A 25,341-nucleotide genomic window follows, 5' to 3' on the forward strand; every position below is an offset into this window, starting at 1 on the left:
CTTCATTTCATTCTACATTTTCTTTCACATATAGTGCCACTCCCCCCTCCCCCGCATTTCAGTTTGCAGCTCCCAAACCCTCTGCGCCCCTGCTCTGTGGCCATCATCCTTGTTCCAGTTCACCTCCCCCCGCCCCACAGCTTCCTGGCTTGCTGCCATGTGGCCATCATCCACATTCTAGTACACATCTGGTCACATGTGGCTGCCTGCAGCGAATCCAGCCAAGCCAGGCCCCTGTGGGAGGCTGGTACTGCTCCCTTTGAGAATGCAATGCTTTCAGTGAGTATTTACAGCGACACAGCCTCTGCAAACACAGCCTTTGCAAACAAGGAAACAAGTTATAAGTCACCTGGCCTACAGAATGTGACCGTCCTTGGAATAGCACAGAGAGGCAAAAGTTAAGTCATAGTCCATCCTGGCCAAGCCAGAGCCATGTGTCAGCCAAGCTGTAATGGATTCCATCCCAGCACAGGTGCCAACTTTCAGCTTTCCCTGGGGGTGCTCCACCCCAAGGCCCCACCCCCACTCCACCCCATCTCCCAAGGCCCCACCCTCTCTCCACCTCTTCTCACCCCCACTCTGCCCCCTCCCTGAGGCTCCACCCCCACCACACCTCCAGCCCCGGAGCACCCACGTGGAGTCAGTGCCTATGCATCCATGCTCTCCTTTCTGTCCACCCAGGGGAGAGCTTCTTAGTGCCTCCAAAGAGTAGCTCTTATCCCAGGTCCCTTTTCCTCTTTGTTCTCCAATTTAGTTCACGTCCTTCGCTTGCCAGGGTTCAGTCACTGGGACGTCCTGTTGTCTCTCTGGACCTGCTATTATTCTGGGTCGGTTTCAACTAGTTAATTAATGACCTTTTATTCCAACCAGACCACAAGGTGTCACCCAGACTTGTGTCTCCTACAGTGTCCCAGGAGCAGTGTTAACACTTCTGCACCCCACCCCAAGTGGTAACACAAAGTCCAGAGAGAAACTGAGGCACACATAGGTATCATAAAAATATTACAAAAAAATCCCATTTTATCACATCTCTTTCCCTTTCAAAATCAAACTGAGCATTCTCAGAAAAGAGCAAACCAGTTTTCGGAAAGAGTGTGGATGCACAGACCAGCTCTTCACTCTACGAAATATAATAGAACAATGCTTACTGGGTAATACGGCGTACAACAAAAGACATGCCAAGAGGCATTAGATCGACAACGGTATAGCTTACTCAGGAAGAACAGGCAGGGAAAAAAGGGAGGAGGTGTTGCCTTATACATTAAAAATGGACGCACTTGGACTGAGGTTGAGACAGAAATAGGAGACAGACTTGTTGAGAGGCTCTGGGTAAGGATAAAAGGGGTAAAAAAACAAGGATGGTGTCATGGTTGGGGTCCACTACAGACCACCTAACCGGGAAGAAGGGGCAGATGAGGCTTTTTTTAAACAACTAAATCCCCTAGGGAAGCAAGTCTAAGGGGAAAAACAACCAAAGACAGTTGGTGGTTTTTCAAAGAGACACTCCCTCAGACAGAGACAAACACCTACAGAATCTCTATCAAGCATTCTTAAAACTATAATATCCACCTGGTGAAGTGAAGAAACAGATTGACAGAGCCAGAAAGGTACCCAGAAGTCACCTACTACAAGACAGGCCCAACAAAGAAAATAACAGAACGCCACTAGCCATCACCTTCAGCCCCCAACTAAAACCTCTCCAATGCATCATCAGGGATTTACAACCTATCCTGAAGGACGACCCATCACTCTCACAGACCTTGGGAGACAGGCCAGTCCTCACTTACAGACAGCCCCCCAACCTGAAGCAAATACTCACCAGCAGCTACACACCACACAACAAAAACACTAACCCAGGAACCTAACCCTGCAACAAACCCCAGTGCCAACTCTGTTTGCATATCTATTCAAGGGACACCATCATAGGACCTAATCACATCAGCCACGCCATCAGGAGCTCGTTCACCTGCATATCTACCAATGTGATATATGCCATCATGTGTCAGCAATGCCCCTATGCCATGTACATTGGCCAAACCAGACAGGCTCTACGCAAAAGAATAAATGGACACAAATCTGACATCAGGAATTATAACATTCAAAAACCAGTAGGAGAACACTTCAGTCTCCCTGGTCACTCAATAACAGACTTAAAAGTCACAATTCTTCAACAAAAAAACTTCAAAAACAGACTCCAAAGTGAAACTGCAGACCTGGAATTAATTTGCAAACTGGACATCATCAAATTAGGCCTGAATAAAGACTGGGAGTGGATGGGTCATTACAAAAATTAATTTCCCCTTACTAATTTCCCCCTACTGTTACTCACACCTTCTTATCAACTGTTTGAAATGGGCCACCCTCATTACCACTACAAAAGTGATTTTTCCTCCCTTGGTATTCAACTGTTAATTGAGTTGTCTCATTAGACTGCCCCCCCCCACTTTTTAAGGCAACTCCCATCTTTTCATGTACTATGTATATATACCTGCTCCTGTACTTTCCACTCCATGCATCTGATGAAGTGGGTTCTAGCCCACGAAAGCTTATGCCCAAATAAATTTGTTAGTCTCTAAGGTGCCACAAGGACTCCTTGTTGTTTTTGTTCTGTGTAAATATGTATATAATTAATGCATATGAAGTTATGAGAATTGTGTTGTATGGTTGTAACTAAAATATGCTGTGGGTTTGGGAAGTGACCAAATGCTAGCTCTCCAGAGACAATGCCAACAAAAAGTAACCAACGCCCAGGTAGGTGTCAAACCACCATCAACAGCCATTGTCCATCAAGGGAGCTACAATTCAGTGACTCACCTGTATAAGGCCATACAAGGGGAAGTGCTCAACCTTGCCTGGGGACTCAGCAATGCCCTCCAGACATGCCTGGACTTGTGTTCTCCAAGCACATGGACTAAAGGTGTAAACCAGAACACAGGGGGCCAATACTTCACCTTTCTCCTGCCCCCACCTATGCTGCAAGCAACAAAGACACTCAAAAGATTGAAGATTCCAACAGAGGAGACTGGCCCAGATTTAAGGGACAAACCTGTATATTAAGGACTGCAATATCCAGTAGGGTGAGAAAAACTGCTTAATCTAGATGTTGCCCAGTCTAATAGGGTTGAGAGTTTAGACTGCATGCTTTTAATTTATTTTCTTTTGGTAACTAACTCTGACATTTTGTCTATCACTTATAACCACTTAAAATCTATCATTTTGATGAGATTACTGGTTCTGTGGATGAAGGGAAAGCAGTGGATGTATTGTTTCTTGACTTTAGCAAAGCTTTTGACACGGTCTCCCACAGTATTCTTGTCAGCAAGTTAAGGAAGTATGGGCTGGATGAATGCACTATAAGGTGGGTAGAAAGCTGGCTAGATTGTCGGGCTCAACGGGTAGTGATCAATGGCTCCATGTCTAGTTGGCAGCCGGTATCAAGTGGAGTGCCCCAAGGGTCGGTCCTGGGGCCGGTTTTGTTCAATATCTTCATAAATGATCTGGAGGATGGTGTGGATTGCACTCTCAGCAAATTTGCGGATGATACTAAACTGGGAGGAGTGGTAGATACGCTGGAGGGGAGGGATAGGATACAGAGGGACCTAGACAAATTGGAGGATTGGGCCAAAAGAAATCTGATGAGGTTCAATAAGGATAAGTGCAGGGTCCTGCACTTAGGACGGAAGAACCCAATGCACAGCTACAGACTAGGGACCGAATGGCTAGGCAGCAGTTCTGCAGAAAAGGACCTAGGGGTGACAGTGGACGAGAAGCTGGATATGAGTCAGCAGTGTGCCCTTGTTGCCAAGAAGGCCAATGGCATTTTGGGATGTATAAGTAGGGGCATTGCCAGCAGATCGAGGGACGTGATCGTTCCCCTCTATTCGACATTGGTGAGGCCTCATCTGGAGTACTGTGTCCAGTTTTGGGCCCCACACTATAAGAAGGATGTGGATAAATTGGAGAGAGTCCAGCGAAGGGCAACAAAAATGATTAGGGGTCTGGAACACATGAGTTATGAGGAGAGGCTGAGGGAGCTGGGATTGTTTAGCCTGCAGAAGAGAAGAATGAGGGGGGATTTGATAGCTGCTTTCAACTACCTGAAAGGGGGTTCCAAAGAGGATGGCTCTAAACTGTTCTCAATGGTAGCAGATGACAGAACGAGGAGTAATGGTCTCAAGTTGCAGTGGGGGAGGTCTAGGTTGGATATTAGGAAAAACTTTTTCACTAAGAGGGTGGTGAAACACTGGAATGCGTTACCTAGGGAGGTGGTAGAATCTCCTTCCTTAGAGGTTTTTAAGGTCAGGCTTGACAAAGCCCTGGCTGGGATGATTTAACTGGGAATTGGTCCTGCTTCGAGCAGGGGGTTGGACTAGATGACCTTCTGGGGTCCCTTCCAACCCTGATATTCTATGATTCTATGATTCTATGATTTGTAGTCAATACATTTGTTTTACTATTTATCTTTGCCAGTGAGTTTGCCTGAAGTGTTTGGTAAATTTGCTCAGGTTTTACAAAGGCGAGTGTATATCCACTTTCCATTGATGAAGTGGTGAACCAATTAATAAATTTGTACTGCTCATCTTGAGCAGTACAAGACAGTATATTCCTGAGGTATAAGGCTGGGAGCTGGGGGAATTTGGCTGGTGCCTTTCTCTGAGTGATTCATGACCGGCTCTGGGAGCATTCATGCGATCTAGCTGGCTGAGGGGCTCCACCTGCTGTTGCTGAGTGATCACAGCGCCTGGAGGGGTTTGCTGCTTGTCACTAGCAAAGCATTGTGAGAGACAGCCCAGGCTGGAGAGTTAAGGGGGCACAGAGGTCCCACAGTCCCACGCTGCACTCCAGGTATCCTGTCACAGGTACTAACTAACTAACTAATTATATTTTTACACTTCATTTGCCGGAGTTTATGCTCCTTTCTATTTTCCTCGCTAGGATTTAACTTCCACTTTTTAAAGGATTCCTTTTTGCCTGTATCTGCTTCTTTTACCTTGTTGTTTAGCCACCATGGCACTTTTTTGGTTCTCTTACTGTATTTTTTAATTTGGTGCATACATTTAAGTTGAATCTCTCTTATGATGTCTTTAAAAAGTCTCCATGCAGCTTGCAGGGATTTCACTTTTGGCACTGCACCTTTTAATTTCTGTTTAACTAACTTCCATATCTAGACGTACTGCCCACAGACTGATCCACCACTCAGCCCACATTATGTGGATTTTCTTAGGTGCTCAATATACTAATCACATTTTAGGATCAGAGGGACATATTTCATATAAAGTTCTAACCTGATCAGGTCTTACAAAGATTCCAGGGTAGTGACACCAGCTCCGTTACTCCACCTGTGGGAGTACTCACCTGTCAGGGTGCCAGCCTTTTGTTCTACTGCACATGCCAAAACCTTTTCCTATAGGTCTTAGGCCACGGTAGGCAATAGGCAGATTGCTGGCCAAATCCAGCCTGCCAGACGCTTTTGAACAGACCACAAAATCTTTCACCTGGACAAAAATAATTGATTATTTCTGCCTTCATTGTTAGCTCAAACCTAAGCAATAAGGCTCTTTTGAACTGTTTGTAGCTCCCAGTGTCAGTTCTGTTCAGTTGGCTATAGGTGTCAATGGCTTTGGGACCCAGTAAAGGAGTGAGGCAACACATCCCCACTACTGCCCCACAGGTCCCCCCTGCCACCCCACTTCCCCACTGCTACACTACAGCTCTCTCCTCCCGCCTTACACCCCCACTACTGCCCCACAGCTCCCCCTCCTGCCTCACATCCCCACTGCTGCCCCATACTTCCCCCTCTCACCTCACCTCTTCCAACCCCACAGGTCCCACTTCAGACTTTCACTCCCCCTTCCCCTCTCTCTTCATCTGCAGGTACTGCCATCCTCCCGGGTGCTGCCACAGCCAGATGCCACTGTGCTTACACTGCACCCGGTGGAAGGGGTCAGACCTGGCTCAGTGATTGGCTCGGTGGCGCCGCCTGAGGCCTCTGCACAGGGGCATCTGACTTACACCCTGCTGGGGGGAGGTGGAGACGGCACCTTTGTGGTGGACAGTGTGACGGGGGAGATCTACACGGCACGGGAGCTGGACTATGAGTTGGGGGCACAGCACACGCTGCACGTCAGCGCCGAGGACACACAGCGCGGCTACCCTGCCAGCCGGCTGGTGCTGGTGCAGATCCATGTGCAGGACTGTAATGACCAGGCGCCTGCCTTCCCCGAGGACCCCATCACTATTGTGGTGCCCGAGAACACCCAGATCGGTGCCTCCATCTTCACCTTCCAGGCCCCAGATGGAGACGGTGCTGGCCCCAACAGCCAGGTGTGCTACAGGCTGCTGCACCAGGAGCCCCCCGGCTCCCACTTCCAGCTGGATGCCCACTCTGGGCTGCTGAGCCTCCAGCAGGGGCTGGACCGCGAGGCTGCCCCCTCCTTTCTGCTGGTGGTGGAGGCCACAGACCAGGCCCTCAACGTCAGCCAGCGCCGCTCCGCTGCCGTCACTGCCCGCGTCTTTGTGACAGACGAGAACGACAACACGCCCGTCTTTCTCTCACCAGCCACCGTTAGCGTCATGGAGGACCAGCCCACTGGCTTCATGGTGCTGCATGTGGTGGCGTGGGATGGGGACCTGGGCGAAAATGGACGGGTGAGCTACACCCTGCAGGCAGGCAACGCCGAGGGCCGATTCCACCTCAACCCCAGCACAGGTAAGGGGCCTGTGGGGCTGCAGGGAGATGCTGGGGCTGTGGGGGAGAGGAGGGCAAGGGACATGGGAGACACAAGAAGTGAAGGGGAAGAGGTGGCTGATGTGGGGGGTGGGAGGGGATATGGGAAATACAAGGGGGGAAGGAAAAGGGGTGATGGATGTGGGGGAGGGGACACGGGAGACACAGGGGGTGAAGGCGAAGAGGTGATGGATGTGGGGGAGGGGACACGGGAGACACAGGGGGCGAAGGGGAAGAGGTGATGGATGTGGGGGAGGGGACACAGGGGGCGAAGGGGAAGAGGTGACAGATGTGGGGGATGGGAAGACAGGTAGACACAATGGATAAGGAGCATCGGGGAGGCATGGGGACCCAGTGGGAGGATGGGGGCAGTGGTGACAGTAGATTCCTGACCCAGCCTGGAGTGGGTAAGAGATTCCCACTGGGCCCAGGCGGGAGGAGGTGCCTGGCCACAGCATGAGGGACAGAAGCAGGCAGGTGCCAGCGTGTGCAGGGAGAGCTGGGCGCAGCTCCGCAGCCCAAGGTGTGGGGTTTGTAGTGCTGCGGGGCACCAAGCATGGAGCCTGACCTCAGTGACCCTGGCTCAGCCCAGCTCCCTGTGACTCCTCTGTCCCAGGCTCAGTCTGTCCTGGTGTCTCCCCAGGTGCCCTCTCCATTGTGCGGACTCTGAACCGGGAGGAGATATCCCAGCACAACCTGACAGTGGTGGCCATGGACCACGGCTTCCCGCGCCGCTCGTCCACGCAGTTGCTGACAGTGCTGGTGCTGGACGTTAATGATGAGGCACCTGCCTTCGAGAAGGCTGAGTATGAGGCCAGTGTCATGGAGAATCTGCCAGCAGGCAGCCCCGTGCTGCAGCTGCTGGCCACAGACTGCGACCTGGGTGAGAGCCTTGGGGCTGGAACAGGTGGCCCTCGGGGAGGGAGGTTGGCTGGGTCAAAGCTGCGCCAAAGGCATTGGCCCAGGGGCTGAAGAATACGTGATCACCACAGGCCTTCCCCTGCTCCTCATCTGCCAAGGCAGTATCCAGGGAGCCCCAGGGTTGGGCGCCTTACCTGCGGGAGATGAGAGAGCCAGTCCCTGAGCATTGAGGGGCATCGGAGATTGGAGCCCTGTCACACTAGACCCACACAGATCCATGTCACAATTGCCGTCGTCCCCACAGTGTGGCCTGGCCCTGAGGGACTGTCACCAAGCAGCAGTCCCTCCCCACCCTCTCCTCCAACTGACCCCCAGCCTGCCCAGGTCCCCTTAGCCTGGCCACAGCTGTCTCCTTTCCTCAGCCTTCCTGACATCTCCACTTCTGCCCCTTCCCTCCTGCCTCTAGGGGTCTTTCCCCACCCAGCCCCCACACTGCTCCCTTGTGGGGAAAGGGAAGGGAGCATGGCCTGGGGCGGGTGGGAGGAGGCACAGTGGGTGCAGAGGCCTGGGACAGGCAAGTGGAAAGAGGGCCTGGTCCTGGGACCATTGCAGGAGCTGTCTGCACTTACCCCTTCAGACCAGAGGTTTCTCTTTTGCAGGGGCCAATGGGCATGTGTCATATGGGGGCCTCTCTGGGAGTCCCTTCTCCATCCACCCACAGACTGGGCTTGTCACCACCATGCGCTCCCTGGACCGGGAGAGGCGGGAGCAGCACATGCTAACAGGTATGGCCAGACCTGGGGGTTGGGCTTGGGTGGGGAAGGTGCTGTATGGGAAGTGGAGAGTGGCAGTGAGGGTAGCAGGGACTAAGGGGAGGAGATGGGAGGGGGTCCAGCTGTGCTCCCAGCTGGCATGGACATCAGCATGTTTGCTGGAGGAAGGAGGTGTATTGTGTGGGGCAAAGAAAGGGAGTGGGGAATGTTCAGGTTTTGATGTAAGAGTGTTGGGTGGGTGAGGCAGGAAGGGAGGGGGACAGGAGAGTGGAGGGACCCAGATTGGGCACAGGGTGCGGGCTGGGGGAGATGGGCCATGGTGGAGCTGCTCCTTGCAGGCGGTGGGTGTGGTCCTATGGGTGGCACCTAGGGTCTCCAGGACCCCCTCCCTCTCTTCCCACAGTCTATGCCCAGGATGGTGGCCTGCCCCCCAACCTGGCCAAAGTGACAGTGCGGATCTTGGTGGGAGATGAAAACGACCATGCCCCGCGCTTCGAGAGCGAGTCCTGCTCCTTGGAGGTGCCCGAGAACCAGAGCCGCGTGGCGCTCTACACTCTGCGGGCCACAGACTTGGATGCGGGCGAGAATGGGCGTCTGGAATACCATGTGATGGGTGAGGGCCACCGGGCACATGGCTCACGCTGTGCTGGTGCTCCCCCTTCTGACCCCAGCTCCCACATGGGGGTCCTTCGCTGAGACCATTGGCATGAGCAGCAATCCCCCATCTGCCATGTGTGCTGCAGCCCCTGCGGCATGGGGTACAATCCACACTGGCTTGGTTCTGTGCCAGGCAAGGCATGGCTCTTGACTGCTGCCCCTCCGAGGACCTCAGTAGAGTGTGCCTCCAGGGTTGTGAACACTGGCTGCAGTTGCTCCTCCTGGGGCCTCCCCGGTCCTCTCCTATCTGTTCCTGCTGAATCTGTATCGGGGGGGTCGGGCTGAGGTTTGCACACAGCTCTGTGGTGAGGTCTCTGCAGCACCAGTCATCTGGGCCAGGTCAAAGCCCTCAAGCTATGGCTGGTTCTGGTGCCTCGTTCTTGGGGCTCTTGGTGGCTAGTTGAGTGCTGTTCGATGGCAGGAAGAGTGGTTGTGGGGCATGCTGGGATGGGGCTACACTGTACATGCTGTTTGGGTTTGCCACTTCTACTCTGCACTGGGGTAGTGTTTGCCACTGAGGTGGTGCCAGTTGTGGGCCATTTTCTGTGCAATTCAGAGGAGAGAGACCCCATCCTGTTTGCACCATGGCTCCCTGCCTGCAGGGGTCTGTCTGCAGAACTACAGGGGCCATATCAGGGAAGGTCCATCATTCCCATCCCCCTCCCACTGGGCAGTATCAGGAAATGTCACTTGCTCCCACTCCCCCTCTGAGCCATATCGGGAGGGTTCCTTGCTCCCATTACCCCCCCCCCACCCCAGCTCCCAGGCCATATCAGGGAGGTTCTCTCATTCCCATCTCTTCTCTCCCAGATGGAGACCCTGCCCAGGATTTCAGCCTGGACCCTGCTTCTGGTGTGTTCTCCACCTCGCGCAGCCTGGACCGAGAGCTGGTGGCCTCTTACCGTCTGACTGTGGTGGCACGAGACCACGGCACACCCCAGCGCAGTGCCACCATGTCTCTGAATGTGCGGGTGCTGGACCTCAATGACAATGCACCGCACTTTGCGCAGGCAGCCTACACTGTGGAGGTGCCTGAGGACCTGGCTGTCGGGGCACTGGTCCTGCAGCTGGTGGCACTGGACCCAGATGAGGGCACCAATGGGCAGGTCTCCTACTACCTGGGCAATGAGTCGCTGGGCATGTTCCAGGTGGAACCACAGAGCGGGCTCATCACCAGTGCCCAGGCCTTGGATCGTGAGCGCCGCCCGATTTACAGCTTCCTGGCCAAAGCCGTGGACTCGGCACCCTGGGAGCCCAAGAGCGCGGTCGTGCGTGTCACAGTCGTCGTGCGGGACATCAACGACCATGCACCTGCCTTCCTGTACAGCCCACTCTCCGTCAATCTCTCCCGCCACACGCCACCTAAGCAGGTGGTGGCCACTATGCGGGCTGAGGACAAAGACGCAGGTGCCAACGCCTCCATTCTGTACCGGTTTGCCACACACAACCCCAGCTTCGCCATCAATTCCTACACTGGCGCCATCCAGTTGCTGCAGCCCCTAGGCTCTCTCAGCCAGCGCCAGCGCACCCTTTTCATCCTGGCCACCGACTTGGGCCAACCAGCCCTCTCCTCCACCGGCGTGGTGGTGATCTACCTGCAGGAAGAGAGCTACCAGGGCGTGCGCTTCCCCCGCAGCACCAGAGACGTAGCCATACCTGAGAATGCCGCCACAGGTAGTGCCACCAGCCAGACAGGGCACAGGGTGAACAGTGCGGGGCTGGGCAGGAAACGGCCAGGATCTAGGGATAGGCACTGGGTGCCAGGGATAACAGGGAACGGCTGGGAGCTGGGGATGGGAACTGGGTGCCAGGGATAACAGGGAACGGCCGGGAGCCGGGGATGGGAGCTGGGTGCCAAGGGTAGCAGGGAACAGCCGGGAGCCGGGGAGGGAACTGGGTGCCAGGGGTAACAGGGAAGGGCTGGGCTCTGGGGATGGGAGCTGTGTGCCAGGGTAACAGGGAACAGCTGGGAGCTGGGGATGGGAACTGGGTTGCAGGGGTAACAGAGAACGACCGGGAGCCAGGGATGGGAGCTGGGTGCCAGGGGTATCAGGGAACGGCCGGGAGCCGGGAAGGGAACTGGGTGCCAGGGGTAACAGGGAAGGGCCGGGCTCTGGGTATGGGAACTGGGCGCCAGGGGTAACAGAGAACAACCGGGAGCCGGGGATGGGAACTGCGTGCCAGGGATAACAGGGAACGGCTGGGAGCTGGGGATGGGAACTGGGTGCCAAGGGAACTGGGGAACAGTGGGGCACCAGGGACACTGGGGAGCAGCAAAATCTGGAGTGGGGCAGTGGAAGTAACTGGGTACAGCAGGGTGCTCGGACAGGGAGACTGGGGGAAACAGGAAAGTGGAGCGCTAGGGGTATTGCATGGGGTGCCATGGATTCCCAGGATCAGTGCTACACCCCTAGCTTTGGAACCATCTCTAGGAGGAATGTGCCAGACCGCCAAGGGGTCTCACTCTTCCTGCAGGATGTGCCACATGGCCTCACCACTGCTTCACACTGGAGCTCTGAGACTTCAGCACTCCTCTTCACACTGTGAGCTCTGTGCAGTGAGTCCAAGTGAGACAGACTCCGGATAGAGTATGTGCACTCTGCAGGGATCAGTGCACCTCACCCAGCATTGCCATGACACACACACAGCGTTGTCAAAACAGTCAGGTTCATTAGTCAGTGGCGCACAGCACCAGAAGCCCTGACGTTAGCCCATAGAACTGAAGGGGAAAGCACAGGCCATCCTGGTCATCCCAGAGCCCAGCCATGCTGGAGTGAGTCCCATTGTTCAAGTTTTGTGTGTCTTTCCATCTGACTTCACGTTTAGACTCCAGGTGAGAGCCGCAACTCCTTCCAGAAGCCAATTCTTCTCCCCGCCAGCTCACACCTTCCTGTCCTTTGTTCTTGAGTCCAGGAATGTTACTCAGCTTCCCTGTTGGGAGGTGGGGAAATCCATCTCCCTCTGGGTCATTGTTTTCTAGTTGTCCATGTCTTGGTGACTGGGTTTTCCATTGTCTTAACTCTTCCACTGGTATGGGGGTCAAGGCCCAGACCATCAGCTGACGCCCACACCTATGTCTGTTAGCCTGCCCTGGAAGCATTCCTTTTCCACCCCACTGGGTAACAATGCAGCATACAGGATAAACTGAGGCACACATAGAATTCATAAAAATATTACCAAAAATTGCCACTGCACGTCCCTTCCCCATTCGAGCCTGCCCTGCGCTTTGCCTTCTGCCTGCACTGGGGAAGTTCAGGTTCCCGGTTTCATGGCAAGGTATCAGCTATACCATTTTCACTCCGATTAACATGAATCACTTCAATATCATAATCTTGGAGGGTCAAACTCCAGCTTAGAAGTTTGGCATTAAACCCTTTCATTTCATGCAGCACGTCAGAGCGGAGTGGTCAGTGAGCCTTTCCCAAAAGGACAGCACATAGTCCTCCACCAGTTGCCCTTCGAGGGAGGCCTTCTACTCCCACTCATCCCTTATCATGTCCAGTGGTCCCCTCACTCTCCTCCCACACAGCAATTCAAAAAGGGAGATCCCTGTAGATTTCTGGGGCACTTCCCTATAAGCAAACAGCAAACACTTATCTGAGTCCTGCTGATGCTGGTCCATAAAAGTCCTCAACACTATCTTCAGGATCCTATTAAACATCGCCACCAGCCTGTTGGACTGAGGGTGATGAGAAGAGGCCCAGGTGTGCTGGACCCCCAGTTTCTCCCACAAGCTGACATGACATTGGACCCCTGGTCTGTAAAGACCTCCCGGGTGAACCCCACTCTGCTGAAGATAGTCAGCAGCGTGTCTGCCTCAATGGAGGACAGAGCCACTGCCCCTGGGTGGCGGGTAGCGCAATCAACCACAATCAGAATGTATTTCTTCTCTGCCCGGGTTGCCTTGCTAAGGGTCCCCACTATCGCCACCTTCTGAAAAGGTTCCCTTATGATGGGCAATGATCTCAGCACTGCTTTATACTTAACCCCATCCTCTGGCAGGGGTCACAGGACCTGCAGTACTATTTGACTGTGTCAAAGACTCCAGGCCAGTAGCCTTTGCTGGGTGTGCTATGTCCCCTGATGTCCTGAGAGGATATCGTGGGCCAGGTACAATAGTTTGCAGTGGTACCTCTGGGGAATCAACAGCTGCCTCCTGATCCCCGCAAGGTTCAATTTTCCCAGTGGGAACTGATTCCTGGTACAGGAATCTTTTCTCCCACCGGAATGTGTCCCTGCCGTACTCCTTAAGGGATTTTACAGTGCTGTGGTCAGCTGTGGCCCTCAGCTTCTCCAAGGAGGGAATCCTTCTGCAGTTCAGTCTGAAATTCAACTCCTGGGTAGTGAGTGTGACCTGTCCCTCTTTGCTGTTAGGGGCTGGAGTCACAGCAACCTTTGGAGTCACAGCTGTGCCTCGGTTTCTAGTCTAACCTCCTAGACAGTGATGACCCTAGATGACCCTTGTAGTCCCTTCTAATCCCATGGTTCTATGTTAATAGAATCATAGACTATCAGGGTTGGAAGGGACCTCAGGAGGTCATCTAGTCCAACCCCCTGCTCAAAGCAGGACCAATCCCCAACTAAATCATCCCAGCCAGGTCTTTTTCAAGCCTGACCTTAAAAACCTCTAAGGAAGGAGATTCCACCACCTCCCTAGGTAACCCGTTCCAGTGCTTCACCACTATCCTAGTGAAAAAGTTTTTCCTAATAATCAACCTAAATCTCCCCCACTGCAACTTGAGACCATTACTCCTTGTTCTGTCATCTGGTACCACTGAGAACAGTCTAGAGCCATCCTCTTTGGAACCCCCTTTCAGGTAAATGAAAGCAGCTATCAAATCCCCCTTCATTCTTCTCTTCCGCAGACTAAACAATCCCAGTTCCCTCAGCCTCTCCTCATAAGTCATGTATTCCAGTCCCCTAATCATTTTTGTTGCCCTCCGCTGGACGTTTTCCAATTTTTCCACATCCCTCTTGTAGTGTGGGGCCCAAAACTGGACACAGTACTCCAGATGAGGCCTCACCAATGTCGAAGAGAGGGGAACGATCACATCCCTCGATCTGCTGGCAGTGCCCCTACTTATACATCCCAAAATGCCATTGGCCTTCTTGGCAACAATGGCACACTGTTGACTCATATCCAGCTTCTCGTCCACTATAACCCCTAGATCCTTTTTGGCAGAACTGCTGCTTAGCCATTTGGTCCCTAGTCTGTAGGGCTGTATGGGATTCTTCCGTCCTAAGTGCAGGACTCTGCACTTGTCCTTGTTGAACCTCATCAGATTTCTTTTGGCCCAATCCTCTAATTTGTGTAGGTCCCTCTGTATCCTATCCCTACCCTCAAGCGTATCTACCTCTCCCCCCAGTTTAGTTCCCCACCTCAGGACAAAGTCTCAGGCTCAGCCCCATCCCAGGTAGCATATTCCCCCAAAGTGGAGGCTGATTAGCCCCATGCTTGGTAGTCCAGGACCCTGGGTCAGGGTAGCGCTCTTTGGCTCTGGAAAGAACCAGGATGCTCTCTGCACCATCCGGCCATCATCCAGATCATTTGCCATCAGCACCTTCACTGGTAGATGATCCTGAGCCCCAGCCTCTTTGTGCCCTTCCTTGGCACCCCTATTTCAGGGATATCTTCACTACAGCACCTCACTGTATCTGAACACCCCTCCTCATCGCCAGCTAGTCAATGGGCACAAACTGATCCAGGGCCACCACATTGGGCCATGCCAGAGTCACCTCAGCACCTGTGTCCTGGTACCCCTGGGCCCTCCTCCCATCCACCTCTCTGCCACATCGGGCCATGCCAGAGTCACCTCAGCACCTGTGTCCTGGTACCCCTGGGCCCTCCTCCCATCCACCTCTCTGGGGATGATATGGTGATGGCTGCCCGGTACACACCCTGTGAGTTGGATTCACTGGGTCGTGTGGGTTGACAGCAGAGGCCTGAACATCACACCCTGTAGATGGGCTGACCTGGAGGCCTCCTCCCCCCGAGCCACAGGTACACTGTCAGCCCTGGCAACCTGAGGATCTGGCCTTCCTTCCAGCTGGGCTTGCCCCAAGTTAACCCTTCGTTTGGCTACTGTTTCATTAACCCTTGGCAGTTTTGCCCACCTATGCCCTGTTTTCCAACAAACATTACATTTCAGGGCCTGAGCTCACATGGAGAGGGCTACCACATCAGCTGTCACCCTGGTTTGGATTTGCTCATGTCCCACTTCTGGAGCACCCCTGTGTAACCACCAGGTCCCAGATCTGGGCCAATCCCTTTGGATTTCTTTTCATACCCGGGCCTTCTGTCGACAAATTCATCTGCCAACCAGCCTGCAAGGTGGGGAGTCCCGGCGGTGCTTACCTGGGGCAGCTCCAAGGAAGCATCTGGCAGGTCCCTCTGGCTCCTAGGGGCGGGGGAGCATAGCTGGGGGGGAGCAGAGGGAGCGGCCGCTCCCGCCACTGATCACATCAAAAGTGGCGCTTTAAGTGCCGACTCCATGGGTGCTCCGGAGCTGGAGCACCCATGGGGAATATTTGGTGGGTGCAGAGCACCCACCAGCAGCTCCCTGCCCCACACCCAGCCCCAGCTCACCACACCTCCACTCCACCTCCTCCCCTGAACGTGCCGCCCCGCTCTGCTTCTCCGCCCCAACCCCCGCTTCCTGCCAATCAGCTGTTTGCACTGGAAGCCGGTGAGGGGGGGAGTTGAGAAGCAAGCGGCGGCTTCGCGCTCAGGCATAGGGAAATGGAGGCGGAGCAGAGGTGAGCTGGGGTGGGGGGGCGCGGGGAGGGCCGCCCACACCGCAGCAGGTAACCCCGGGGTGGGGGGGGCGCACAGGGGAACCACTCCCCACCCCAGCTCACCTCCGCCACCCTCGGCCTGAGCGCAAAGCCGCCGCCTGCTTCTGAGCCCTCCCAGGCTTCCCGTGCGAACTGCTGATTTGCAGGAAGCCGGGGGGGCGGGGCAGAGAAGCAGAGCGGGGTGGCGCGTTCAGGGGAGGAGGTGGAGGCGGAGCAGAGGTGAGCTGGGGCTGGGCGCAGGGCGGGGAGCTGCCAGTGGGTGCTCTGCACCCACCAAATTTTCCCCGTGGGTGCTCCAGCCCCGGAATACCCACGGAGTTGGCACCTAAGGCGCCGCTTTTGGCTGGTTGTTAAATTTAGAAGCCCTTTTTAGAGTCGGTTGTCCCTCACGGGACAGCCGGCTCTAAAAGGTCTTCTAAATTTAACAAGTGGTTCTAGCGAACCAGTACGAACAAGTGGTTCTACTGAACCGGAGCAAACCGGCTCCAGCTCACCACTGACCTTATCCCATTAGTGGAGAGATTCTCCCAGCAGGGCGGTGGCAACCATATATGTCGTACCCTGAGTCTTTTACACCCAAAACCTTTTCCTGTGAGCCTCAGGTGTCAACTGAACTTAAGCGTCTCTCACCTGGAGTCTGACGAAGGAGGTCAGATGGAGAGACACACACAACTTGAACAAAGGGGTTCACTACAGCTTGGCTGGGCGCTGGGCTGACCAGGATAGTATGTGCTTTAACCTTCATTTCTCTGGGCTTATCTAAGGGCTTCCTGTGCTGTGTACCACTGACTAATAAATCCAATTGCTGTGACAATGCTGTTTGGGTGTGAGTGCAAGCGCTTGGTGAGGTGCATTAATCTCTGCAGAGTGGACAAGTCTCTACCAGGAGTCTGTCTCAGTGAGACTTGCTGAACAGAGCTTACGGTGTGAAGTAGGAGTGCTGCAGCCCCAGAGGTCCAGTCTAAGGAGGTTGTGAGGCCGCATGGCTAACCCTGAAGGAAGAGTGAGACCCCTGGGGAGGGTGGTCTGGCACACTAACAGGCATCAGTATTGAGGAACTGCAGGGTGCTAGGGGCACATGGGGCAAGAGGAAACAGCAGAGTTCTAGAAGTGGGGCACAGGCTTCTGGGAGGGGGACATGGGGTAACTGGGAACAAGGAGGACTGGGTGCAGGGTCACAGGGCTCTGGGGTAGCTGGAAAGAGTGAGATTCTGGGGACAGGGCATGGGGCACTGGGGTACTTGGGGAAGGGACACAGGACACCAGGATAACTGGGAACAGTGGGGGACTGGGGACAGGGACATAGGTTAGCACACTAGCCTTGGACTTGGGAGACCTGGTTTCAGTTCCCTGCTTGGTTATAGGATTCCCATGTGATCTTAGGCAAGTCCCATGAACCAGGCCACAGCGACATTCTGCAGCACAGTCTCTAGGCCTCCATTCCAATCTGTGCAGGGAGGGTAATAGGATGCTAGGGGCAGATTTGGGTTGTTGGAGCACAGATGTCCCAGGCAGCTCAGTGGAGCTCTAGGGACATAACTGGGGCAACAGTAGGGTCAGAGGGGGGTTTGTGACGGGTTACCCCCACTTTGGGGTGCCACTTGATGTGCTGGGGTCCCACTGAACGTGCCTGTTCCACCAGCCTGGATTCCCTCACCCTGTCCTGCAGTGCCAGGCAGCCGCGTAGCTGGGTGGAGGGAACAGGGGGAGCGATCCAAAAAAAAGGCGTCACCCGCTCCAGGGGCGGACCCTCACTCACTCCGGGTGTCTTCGGCGGCACTGAAGGTCCCGCCCCCAAGGTGCTGCCAAAGACCCAGAGCGCCGCCAAGTGAGTAAAAGTGCTGCAGTGGGTGGCGCCTTTTTTTTGGATCGCTCCCCCTGTTCCCTCAACGGGAGAAAATTTAAAAGGCCCCACGACATTGACAAGGCGCCGCTTTGTGCTCAGTGGCAGAGCGGCCGCTGCCCCGCTCCCCCCTAGCTGCGCCACTGGTGCCAGGCCCTCAAGCCTTCTCTAGCACACACACAGGTAGGACCACACCCAGCTGCAAAAAGACACAGACACTGCGATCAGCTCTGCATGGGAAGACTCAGCTCGGGGATTGCCCAGCAGTCAAGTGCACACCCCCTCTGGAGTGTAAACCCAAAATTGTATTGTCTTGCGCTGCTCCTGGAAATTCGCTCCCTCCCTCAATGTGGAGGAAGATATGCACAGCTCCCCTCCCTCCCCCAGTTATGAATTGTACAGACTGGGTTTTAGAAAACAAAACAAGTTTATTAACTAGAAAGGATAGATTTTAAGTGATTATAAGGGATAGCAAGTTTCAGAGTAAGGGATAGCAAACAGATCAAAGTAGATTACTGAGCAAATAAAGCAAACACACAAACTAAGCTTAATACACTGAAGAAACTGGCTACAAGTAGTAATTTCTCACTCTAAATGTTGTTTTAAGCAGGTTGCAGAGGTTCTTGCAAACAAACTTCTTTTGCTTGCAGCTTAGAATTCCAGATATTCCTTTCACAGGCCAGACACCTTCTAGCCTGGGTCCGTTCTTCCCCAGTTCAGTTTCAGGTGTTTTAGCAATCATCTTGGGTGGGGATTCAGTGAAGAATAGACCCTGATTAACTCACTCCCCAGCCTTAAATAGGATATACGTGTGGCCGGAATCCTTTGTTTCCCAGTTTGATCCCCACCCCCTACTAGTGGAAAAATACCAGCAGTCCAAGATGATGTCCAGTACCAGGTGACATGATCACATGATCCTGCAGTGTCAAAGCAGCATCCCAGGAAGGTGGGAGATTAGCATCTTCAAAGACCTGTTCTCCCTAATGGTTTATAGACTAACCCGCCAGACTGATTGCATTTTGTCTGGTGGGTGTTCCCAAGGTGCAAACACTTTTGCAATTGATTCATAGTCAATATTCCTAACTTCAGATACAGACATGATACATGCATACAAATAGGATAATCACATTCAGTAAATCATAACCTTTCTAATGATATCTCACATGACCCATCTTGCATGAAACACATCTTAGTTATCCCATATTCATATCATAACAGTATCTCTATGAAGAATATGGGGCGTAGTGTCACAGGGTTAGTAGGGTTAAAGTGGGTTCCAAGGAGGCAGTGCTGAGGGCATCAGTTGGGAGCATGGCGGGGGGGTCATTGGGGCTCCAGGGGTGGCTCAGACATACAGACTGATCACAGTGAGCCAAGGACGTAACCCAGGCTTCCGCCTCTCACCTTACCCACTATCCTCTGCTCCCCTGCCCCCAGAGGCAGGGATAGAACCCAGTCGTCCTGGCTCCCAGGCACCCCCACACATACACTCTAACCCACTCAATCTCTCTCCAGATGACAGTGGCAGTCCCCGGGGTTGTCTCAAGGATTTGCCAGCGTCCCCCAGGAGCCATGTGGTTTTGTTCATACACGCACACACCTACGTTCTCTCCCGACTCTCTTCATCACTTCCCCTCTTTCTGGGGGTGTCACTGTGACACTTATGCTGTATTCACTCTCCTCCAAGGCACCGTGGTGGTGAGCATCCAGGCCATGCACGCAGGGGGCTCCTCGGGACACATCACCTACAGCATCGTGAGTGGCAATGAAAAGAATGCTTTCCGCATCCAGCCCAGCTCAGGTACGGGGAGAAGGAGGGAACACAGGAGTGGTACTGCACCCTTATGGAGAAGCGTAAATGGAGTGATCTGCAGGGCTCCCCAAGGCCCTGTCTTTGTGTAGGCCTGCCTGCTTGCCTGCACATCTGCCTGGCCCACTCCAGCTGGAAACCCCTAGGCCAGGAGACAAGGCCTTCTGTGCAGCAGCTGACTTCATCCCACACAGCATTCGTGCTAATTCTTTATCAGACACAATCCCAACGTAGCCCATATGAAATAGATTCAAACAGGCTAGCGGAGAAATCTTAAAAGTAATGGTAAGCAGGGACTCCTCATCCAGAGAGATGTTTGTAGTGGGGTTCTGCAAGTATCTGTTCACAGCCCAGTGCTATTCAATATCTTCATCATTCCTCCATTTCTGGAAGAAAATACAAAGTAACTGCTGAGAGAATAGGCAGGCAACACAAAAATTGGTGGAGTGGTAAATAATGGTGGGGACAGGTCAGTGCTACAGAGCGACTTGGATCACTAGTAAGGTGAGCTTATTTGCACAACATGTTATTTAATGCAGCCAATACTCGGTCATCCTTCTAGGCATAAAGGATGCAAAGCAGTGATGGTGAGCATATCTGATGTGAATCGTGGCAAGCTGGAGTGTACACCTATCCTGCACTAGCCTGCTGCGCACTAAGTGTCCATGTGGACTCTGCTGCTGCGCACTAAACGTTCTCTTGTGCTCTTTGATTAACCCTGCTGTAAAACGGGAGTAGAACAAAGTGCATTAGGGAATGGGTAGTGTGGAGCAGGCTAGTGCGGGGTAGATTCAGAAAAGGAGTACTTGTGGCATCTTAGAGACTAACAAATTTATTTGAGCATAAGCTTTTGTGAGCTACAGCTCACTTCATCGGATGCATGCTGTGGAAAATACAGTAGGGAGATTTTATGTACACAGAGAACATGAAACAATGGGTGTTACCATACACACTGTAATGAGAGTGATCAGGTAAGGTGAGCTATTACCAGCAGGAGAGAAAAAAACCTTTTGTAATGATAATCAAGGTGGGCCATTTCCAGCAGTTGACAAGAACATGTGAGGAACAGCAGGGGGGGAAAATAAACATGGGGAAATAGTTTTACTTTGTGTAATGACCCATCCGCTCCCAGTTTTTATTCAAGCCGAATTTAATAGTGTCAGTTTACAAATTAATTCCAATTCAGCAGTCTCTTGTTAGAGTCTGTTTTTGAAGTTTTTTTGTTGTAATATTGCAACTTTTAGGTCTGTAACTGAGTGACCAGAGAGATTGAAGTGTTCTCCGACTGGTTTTTGAATGTTATAATTCTTGACGTCTGATTTCTGTCCATTTATTCTTTTATGTAGAGACTGTCCGGTTTCGCCAATGTATAGGGCAGAGGGGCATTGCTGGCACATGATGGCATATATCACATTGGTAGATGTGGAGATGAATGAGCCTTTGATAGTGTGGCTGATGTGATTAGGCCCTATGATGGTGTCCCCTGAATAGATATGTGGACACAGTTGGCAACGGGCTTTGTTGTGTTTTTGTTGTGTAGTGTGTAGTTGCTGGTGAGTATTTGCTTCAGGCTGGGGGCCTGTCTGTAAGCAAGAACTGGCTTGTCTCCCAAGATCTGTGAGAGTGATGGGTCGTCCTTCAGGATAGGTTGTAGATCCTTGATGATGCGTTGGAGAGGTTCTAGTTGGGGGCTGAAGGTGACGGTTAGTGGCGTTCTGTTACTTTCTTCGTTGGGCCTGTCCTGTAGTAGGTGACTTCTGGGTACTTTTCTGGCTCTGTCAATCTGTTTCTTCACTTCACCAGGTGGGTGTTGTAGTTGTAAGAATGCTTGATAGAGATCTAGTAGGCGTTTGTCTTTGTCTGATGGGTTGGAGCAAATGCGGTTGTATCGTAGAGCTTGGCTGTAGACAATGGATCTTGTGGTGTGGTCTGGATGAAAGCTGGAGGCATGTAGGTAGGAATAGCGGTCAGTAGCTTTCTGGTACAGGGTGGTGTTTATGTGACAATCACTTATTAGCACTGTAGTGTCCAGGAAGTGGATCTCTTGTGTGGACTGGTCCAGGCTGAGGTTGATGGTGGGATGGAAATTGTTGAAATCCTGGTGGAATTCCTCAAGGGCTTCTTTTCCATGGGTCCAGATGATGAAGATGTCATCAATGTAGCACAAGTAGAGTAGGGGCGTTAGGGGACAGGAGCTGAGGAAGCGTTGTTCTAAGTGAGCCATAAAAATGTTGGCATACTGTGGGGCCATACAGGTACGCATAGCAGTGCCGCTGATTTGAAGGTATACATTGTCCCCAAATGTGAAATAGTTATGGGTGAGGACAAAGTCACAAAGTTCAGCCACCAGGTTAGCCGTGACATTATCGGGGATTGTGTTCCTGATTTAGTGTTTATTTAGACAAGCCAGTGAAAAGTCCTGATGGAATCCAGCCGAACATGAGCTCCCAGACAGGTGCTCTAGCTGAGAGGGCAGACACCACCCTGGGGGTCTGGATAAGCAGGGTAGTATCCAGAAGTAGCAAGGAGGTGATATTACCCCTATACGAGATCAGTGAGACCATCACTGGACACTGAAGAACCGCACTACCTCCAGGACTGCACCCCAATCCAAACTGGGATTGTTTAGTCTGCGGAAGAGAAGAATGAGGGGGGATTTGATAGCTGCTTTCAACTACCTGAAAGGGGGTTCCAAAGAGGATGGATCTAAACTGTTCTCAGTGGTAGCTGATGACAGAACAAGGAGTAATGGTCTCAAGTTGCAGTGGGAGAGGTTTAGGTTGGATATTAGGAAAAACTTTTTCACTAGGAGGGTGGTGAAGCACTGGAATGCGTTACCTAGGGAGGTGGTGGAATCTCCTTCCTTAGATATTTTTAAAGGTCAGGCTTGACAAAGCCCTGGCTGGGATGATTTAACTGGGAATTGGTCCTGCTTTGAGCAGGGGGTTGGACTAGATGATCTCCTGAGGTCCCTTCCAAACCTGATATTCTGTGATTCTATGATTCTATGAGGCCTCACCAATGTCGAAGAGAGGGGAACGATCACGTCCCTCAATTTGTTGGCAATGCCCCTACTTATACATCCCAAAATGCCATTAGCCTTCTTGGCAACAAGGGCACACTGGTGACTCATATCCAGCTTCTCGTCCACTGTAACCCCTAGGTCCTTTTCTGCAGAACTGCTGCCTAGCCATTTGGTCCCTAGTCTGTTGCGGTGCATGGGATTCTTCTGTCCTAAGTGCAGGATTGTGCACTTGTCCTTGTTGAACCTCAGATTTCTTTTGGCCCAATCCTCTAATTTGTGTAGGTCCCTCTGTATCCTATCCCTCCCCACCAGCGTATCTACCTCTCCTCCCAGTTTAGTGTCCTCTGCAAACTTGCTCAGGGTGCAATCCACACCATCCTCCAGATCATTAATGAAGATACTGAACAAAACCGGCCCCAGGACCGACCCTTGGGGCACTCCACTTGATACCGGCTGCCAACTAGACATGGAGCCATTGATCACTACCCGTTGAGCCTGACAATCTAGCCAACTTTCTATCCACCTTATCGTCCATTCATCCAGCCCATACGTCTTTAACTTGCTGACAAGAATACTGTGGGACACCATGTCAAAAGCTTTGCTAAAGTCAAGGAACAACACATCCACTGCTTTCCCCTCATCCACAGAGCCAGTAATCTCATCATAGAAGGCAATTAGATTAGTCAGGCATGACTTGCCCTTGGTGAATCCATGCTGACTGTTCCTGATCACTTTCCTCTCCTGTAAGTGCTTCAGAATTGATTCCTTGAGGACCTGGTCCATGATTTTTCCGGGGACTGAGGTGAGGCTGACTGGCCTGTAGTTCCCAGGATCCTCCTTCTTCCCTTTTTTAAAAATGGGCACTACATTAGCCTTTTTCCAGTCGTCCGGGACCTCCCACAATCGCCATGAGTTTTCAAAGATAATGGCAAATGGCTCTGCAATCACATCCACCAACTCCTTTAGCACTCTCGGATGCAGCGCATCCAGCCCAATGGTCTTGTGCTCATCCAGGTTTTCTAAATAGTCCCAAACCACTTCTTCACAGAGGGCTGGTCACCTCCTCCCCATGCTGTGCTGCCCAGTGCAGCAGTCTGGGAGCTGACCTTGTTCGTGAAGGCAGAGGCAAAAAAAGCATTGAGTACATTAGCTTTTTCCACATCCTCTGTCACTAGGTTGCCTCCCTCATTCAGTAAGGGGCCCACACTTTCCTTGGCTTTCTTCTTGTTGCTAACATACCTGAAGAAACTCTTCTTGTTAGTCTTAACATCTCTTGCTAGCTGCAACTCCAGGTGTGATTTGGCCTTCCTGATTTCACTCCTGCATCCCCGAGTAATATTTTTATACTCTTCCCTGGTCATTTGTCCAATCTTCCACTTCTTGTAAGCTTCTTTTCTGTGTTTAAGAATAGCAAGGATTTCACTGTTAAGCCAAGCTGGTCGCCTGCCATATTTACTATTCTTTTTACACATCGGGATGGTTTGTCCCTGTAACCTCAATAAGGATTCTTTAAAATACAGCCAGCTCTCCTGGACTCCTTTCCCCCTCATGTTATTCTCCCAGGGGATCCTGCCCATCAGCTCACTGAGGGAGTCAAAGTCTGCTTTTCTGAAGTCCAGGGTCCGCATTCTGCTGCTCTCCTTTCTTCCCTGTGTCAGGACCCTGAACTTGATGATCTCATGGTCACTGCCTCCCAGGTTCCCATCCACGTTTGCTTCCCCTACTAATTGTTTCCCGGTTTGTGAGCAGCAGGTCAAGAAGAGCTCTGCCCCTCGTTGGTTCCTCCAGCACTTGCACCAGGAAATTGTCCTCTACACTTTCCAAAAACTTCCTGGATTTTCTGTGCATCGCTGTATTGCTCTCCCAGCAGATATCAGGGTGTTTGAAGTCCCCCATGAGAACCAGGGCTTGCGATCTAGTAACTTCCGTGAGTTGCCGGAAGAAAGCCTCGTCCACCTCATCTTCCTGGTCCAGTGGTCTATAGCAGACTCCCACCATGACATCACCCTTGTTGATCACACTTCTAAACTTAATCCAGAGACTCTCCGGTTTTTCTGCAGTTTCATTCTTGAGCTCTGAGCAGTCATACTGCTCCCTTACATACAATGCAACTCCCCCACCTTTTCTGCCCTTCCTGTCCTTCCTGAACAGCTTATATCCATCCATGACAGTACTCCAGTCATGTGAATTATCCCACCAAGTCTCTGTTATTCCAATCACATCATAATTCCTTGACTGTGCCAGGACTTCCAGTTCTCCCTGCTTGTTTCCCAGGCTTCTTGCATTTGTGTATAGGCACTTGAGATAACTTGCTGTTTGTCCTGCTTTCTTAGTATGAGGCAGAAACCCTCCCCTTTCGCATTTTCCTGCTCGTGCTTCCTCCCGGTATCCCACGTCCCCACTTACCTCAGGGCTTTGGTCTCCTTCCCCGGGTGAGCCTAGTTTAAAGCCCTCCCCACTAGGTTAGCCAGCCTGCTTGCGAAGATTCTCTTCCCTCTCTTTGTTAGGTGGAGCCCATCTCTGCCTAGCACTCTTCCTTCTTGAAACACCATCCCATGGTCAAAGACTCCAAAGCCTTCTCTCTGACACCACCTGCGTAGCCATTCGTTGACTTCCACAATTCGACAGTCTCTACCCAGGCCTTTTCCTTCTATGGGGAGGAGTTAGATGAGCTTGTAGTTGTCCTTTGGCTAACTTTTCTCTGTGAGCTTGCTAAGGAATGGGAGATTTGACACCAAGTGATAGATGGTTATAACCAACATATCCAGGTAATGTCAGTGTTGGTCACACTGTTGCGTGTTCAGAGGAGGAAGGAAAAAATTCTCTGAATGAGTCATTGGCCATTACAGT

The 25,341-nt window shown here is 52.3% G+C and overlaps 1 protein-coding gene across 1 annotated transcript in view; it reads left to right on the forward strand.

Moving 5' to 3' along the window:
* DCHS1 (dachsous cadherin-related 1) overlaps nt 1-25,341 on the forward strand; it is a 119,534-nt gene that overhangs the window by 73,273 nt on the left and 20,920 nt on the right. Inside the window, exons 10-15 of the mRNA XM_073327118.2 lie at nt 5,875-6,709; nt 7,371-7,610; nt 8,248-8,373; nt 8,765-8,974; nt 9,829-10,692; nt 19,344-19,457. Of these exons, the coding sequence (XP_073183219.1) occupies nt 5,875-6,709; nt 7,371-7,610; nt 8,248-8,373; nt 8,765-8,974; nt 9,829-10,692; nt 19,344-19,457 (2,389 nt within the window). The remainder of the gene's footprint in view (nt 1-5,874; nt 6,710-7,370; nt 7,611-8,247; nt 8,374-8,764; nt 8,975-9,828; nt 10,693-19,343; nt 19,458-25,341) is intronic.

Source organism: Lepidochelys kempii, chromosome 1, assembly GCF_965140285.1.
Source record: "Lepidochelys kempii isolate rLepKem1 chromosome 1, rLepKem1.hap1, whole genome shotgun sequence".
Classification (NCBI taxonomy): Eukaryota; Metazoa; Chordata; order Testudines; family Cheloniidae; genus Lepidochelys; species Lepidochelys kempii.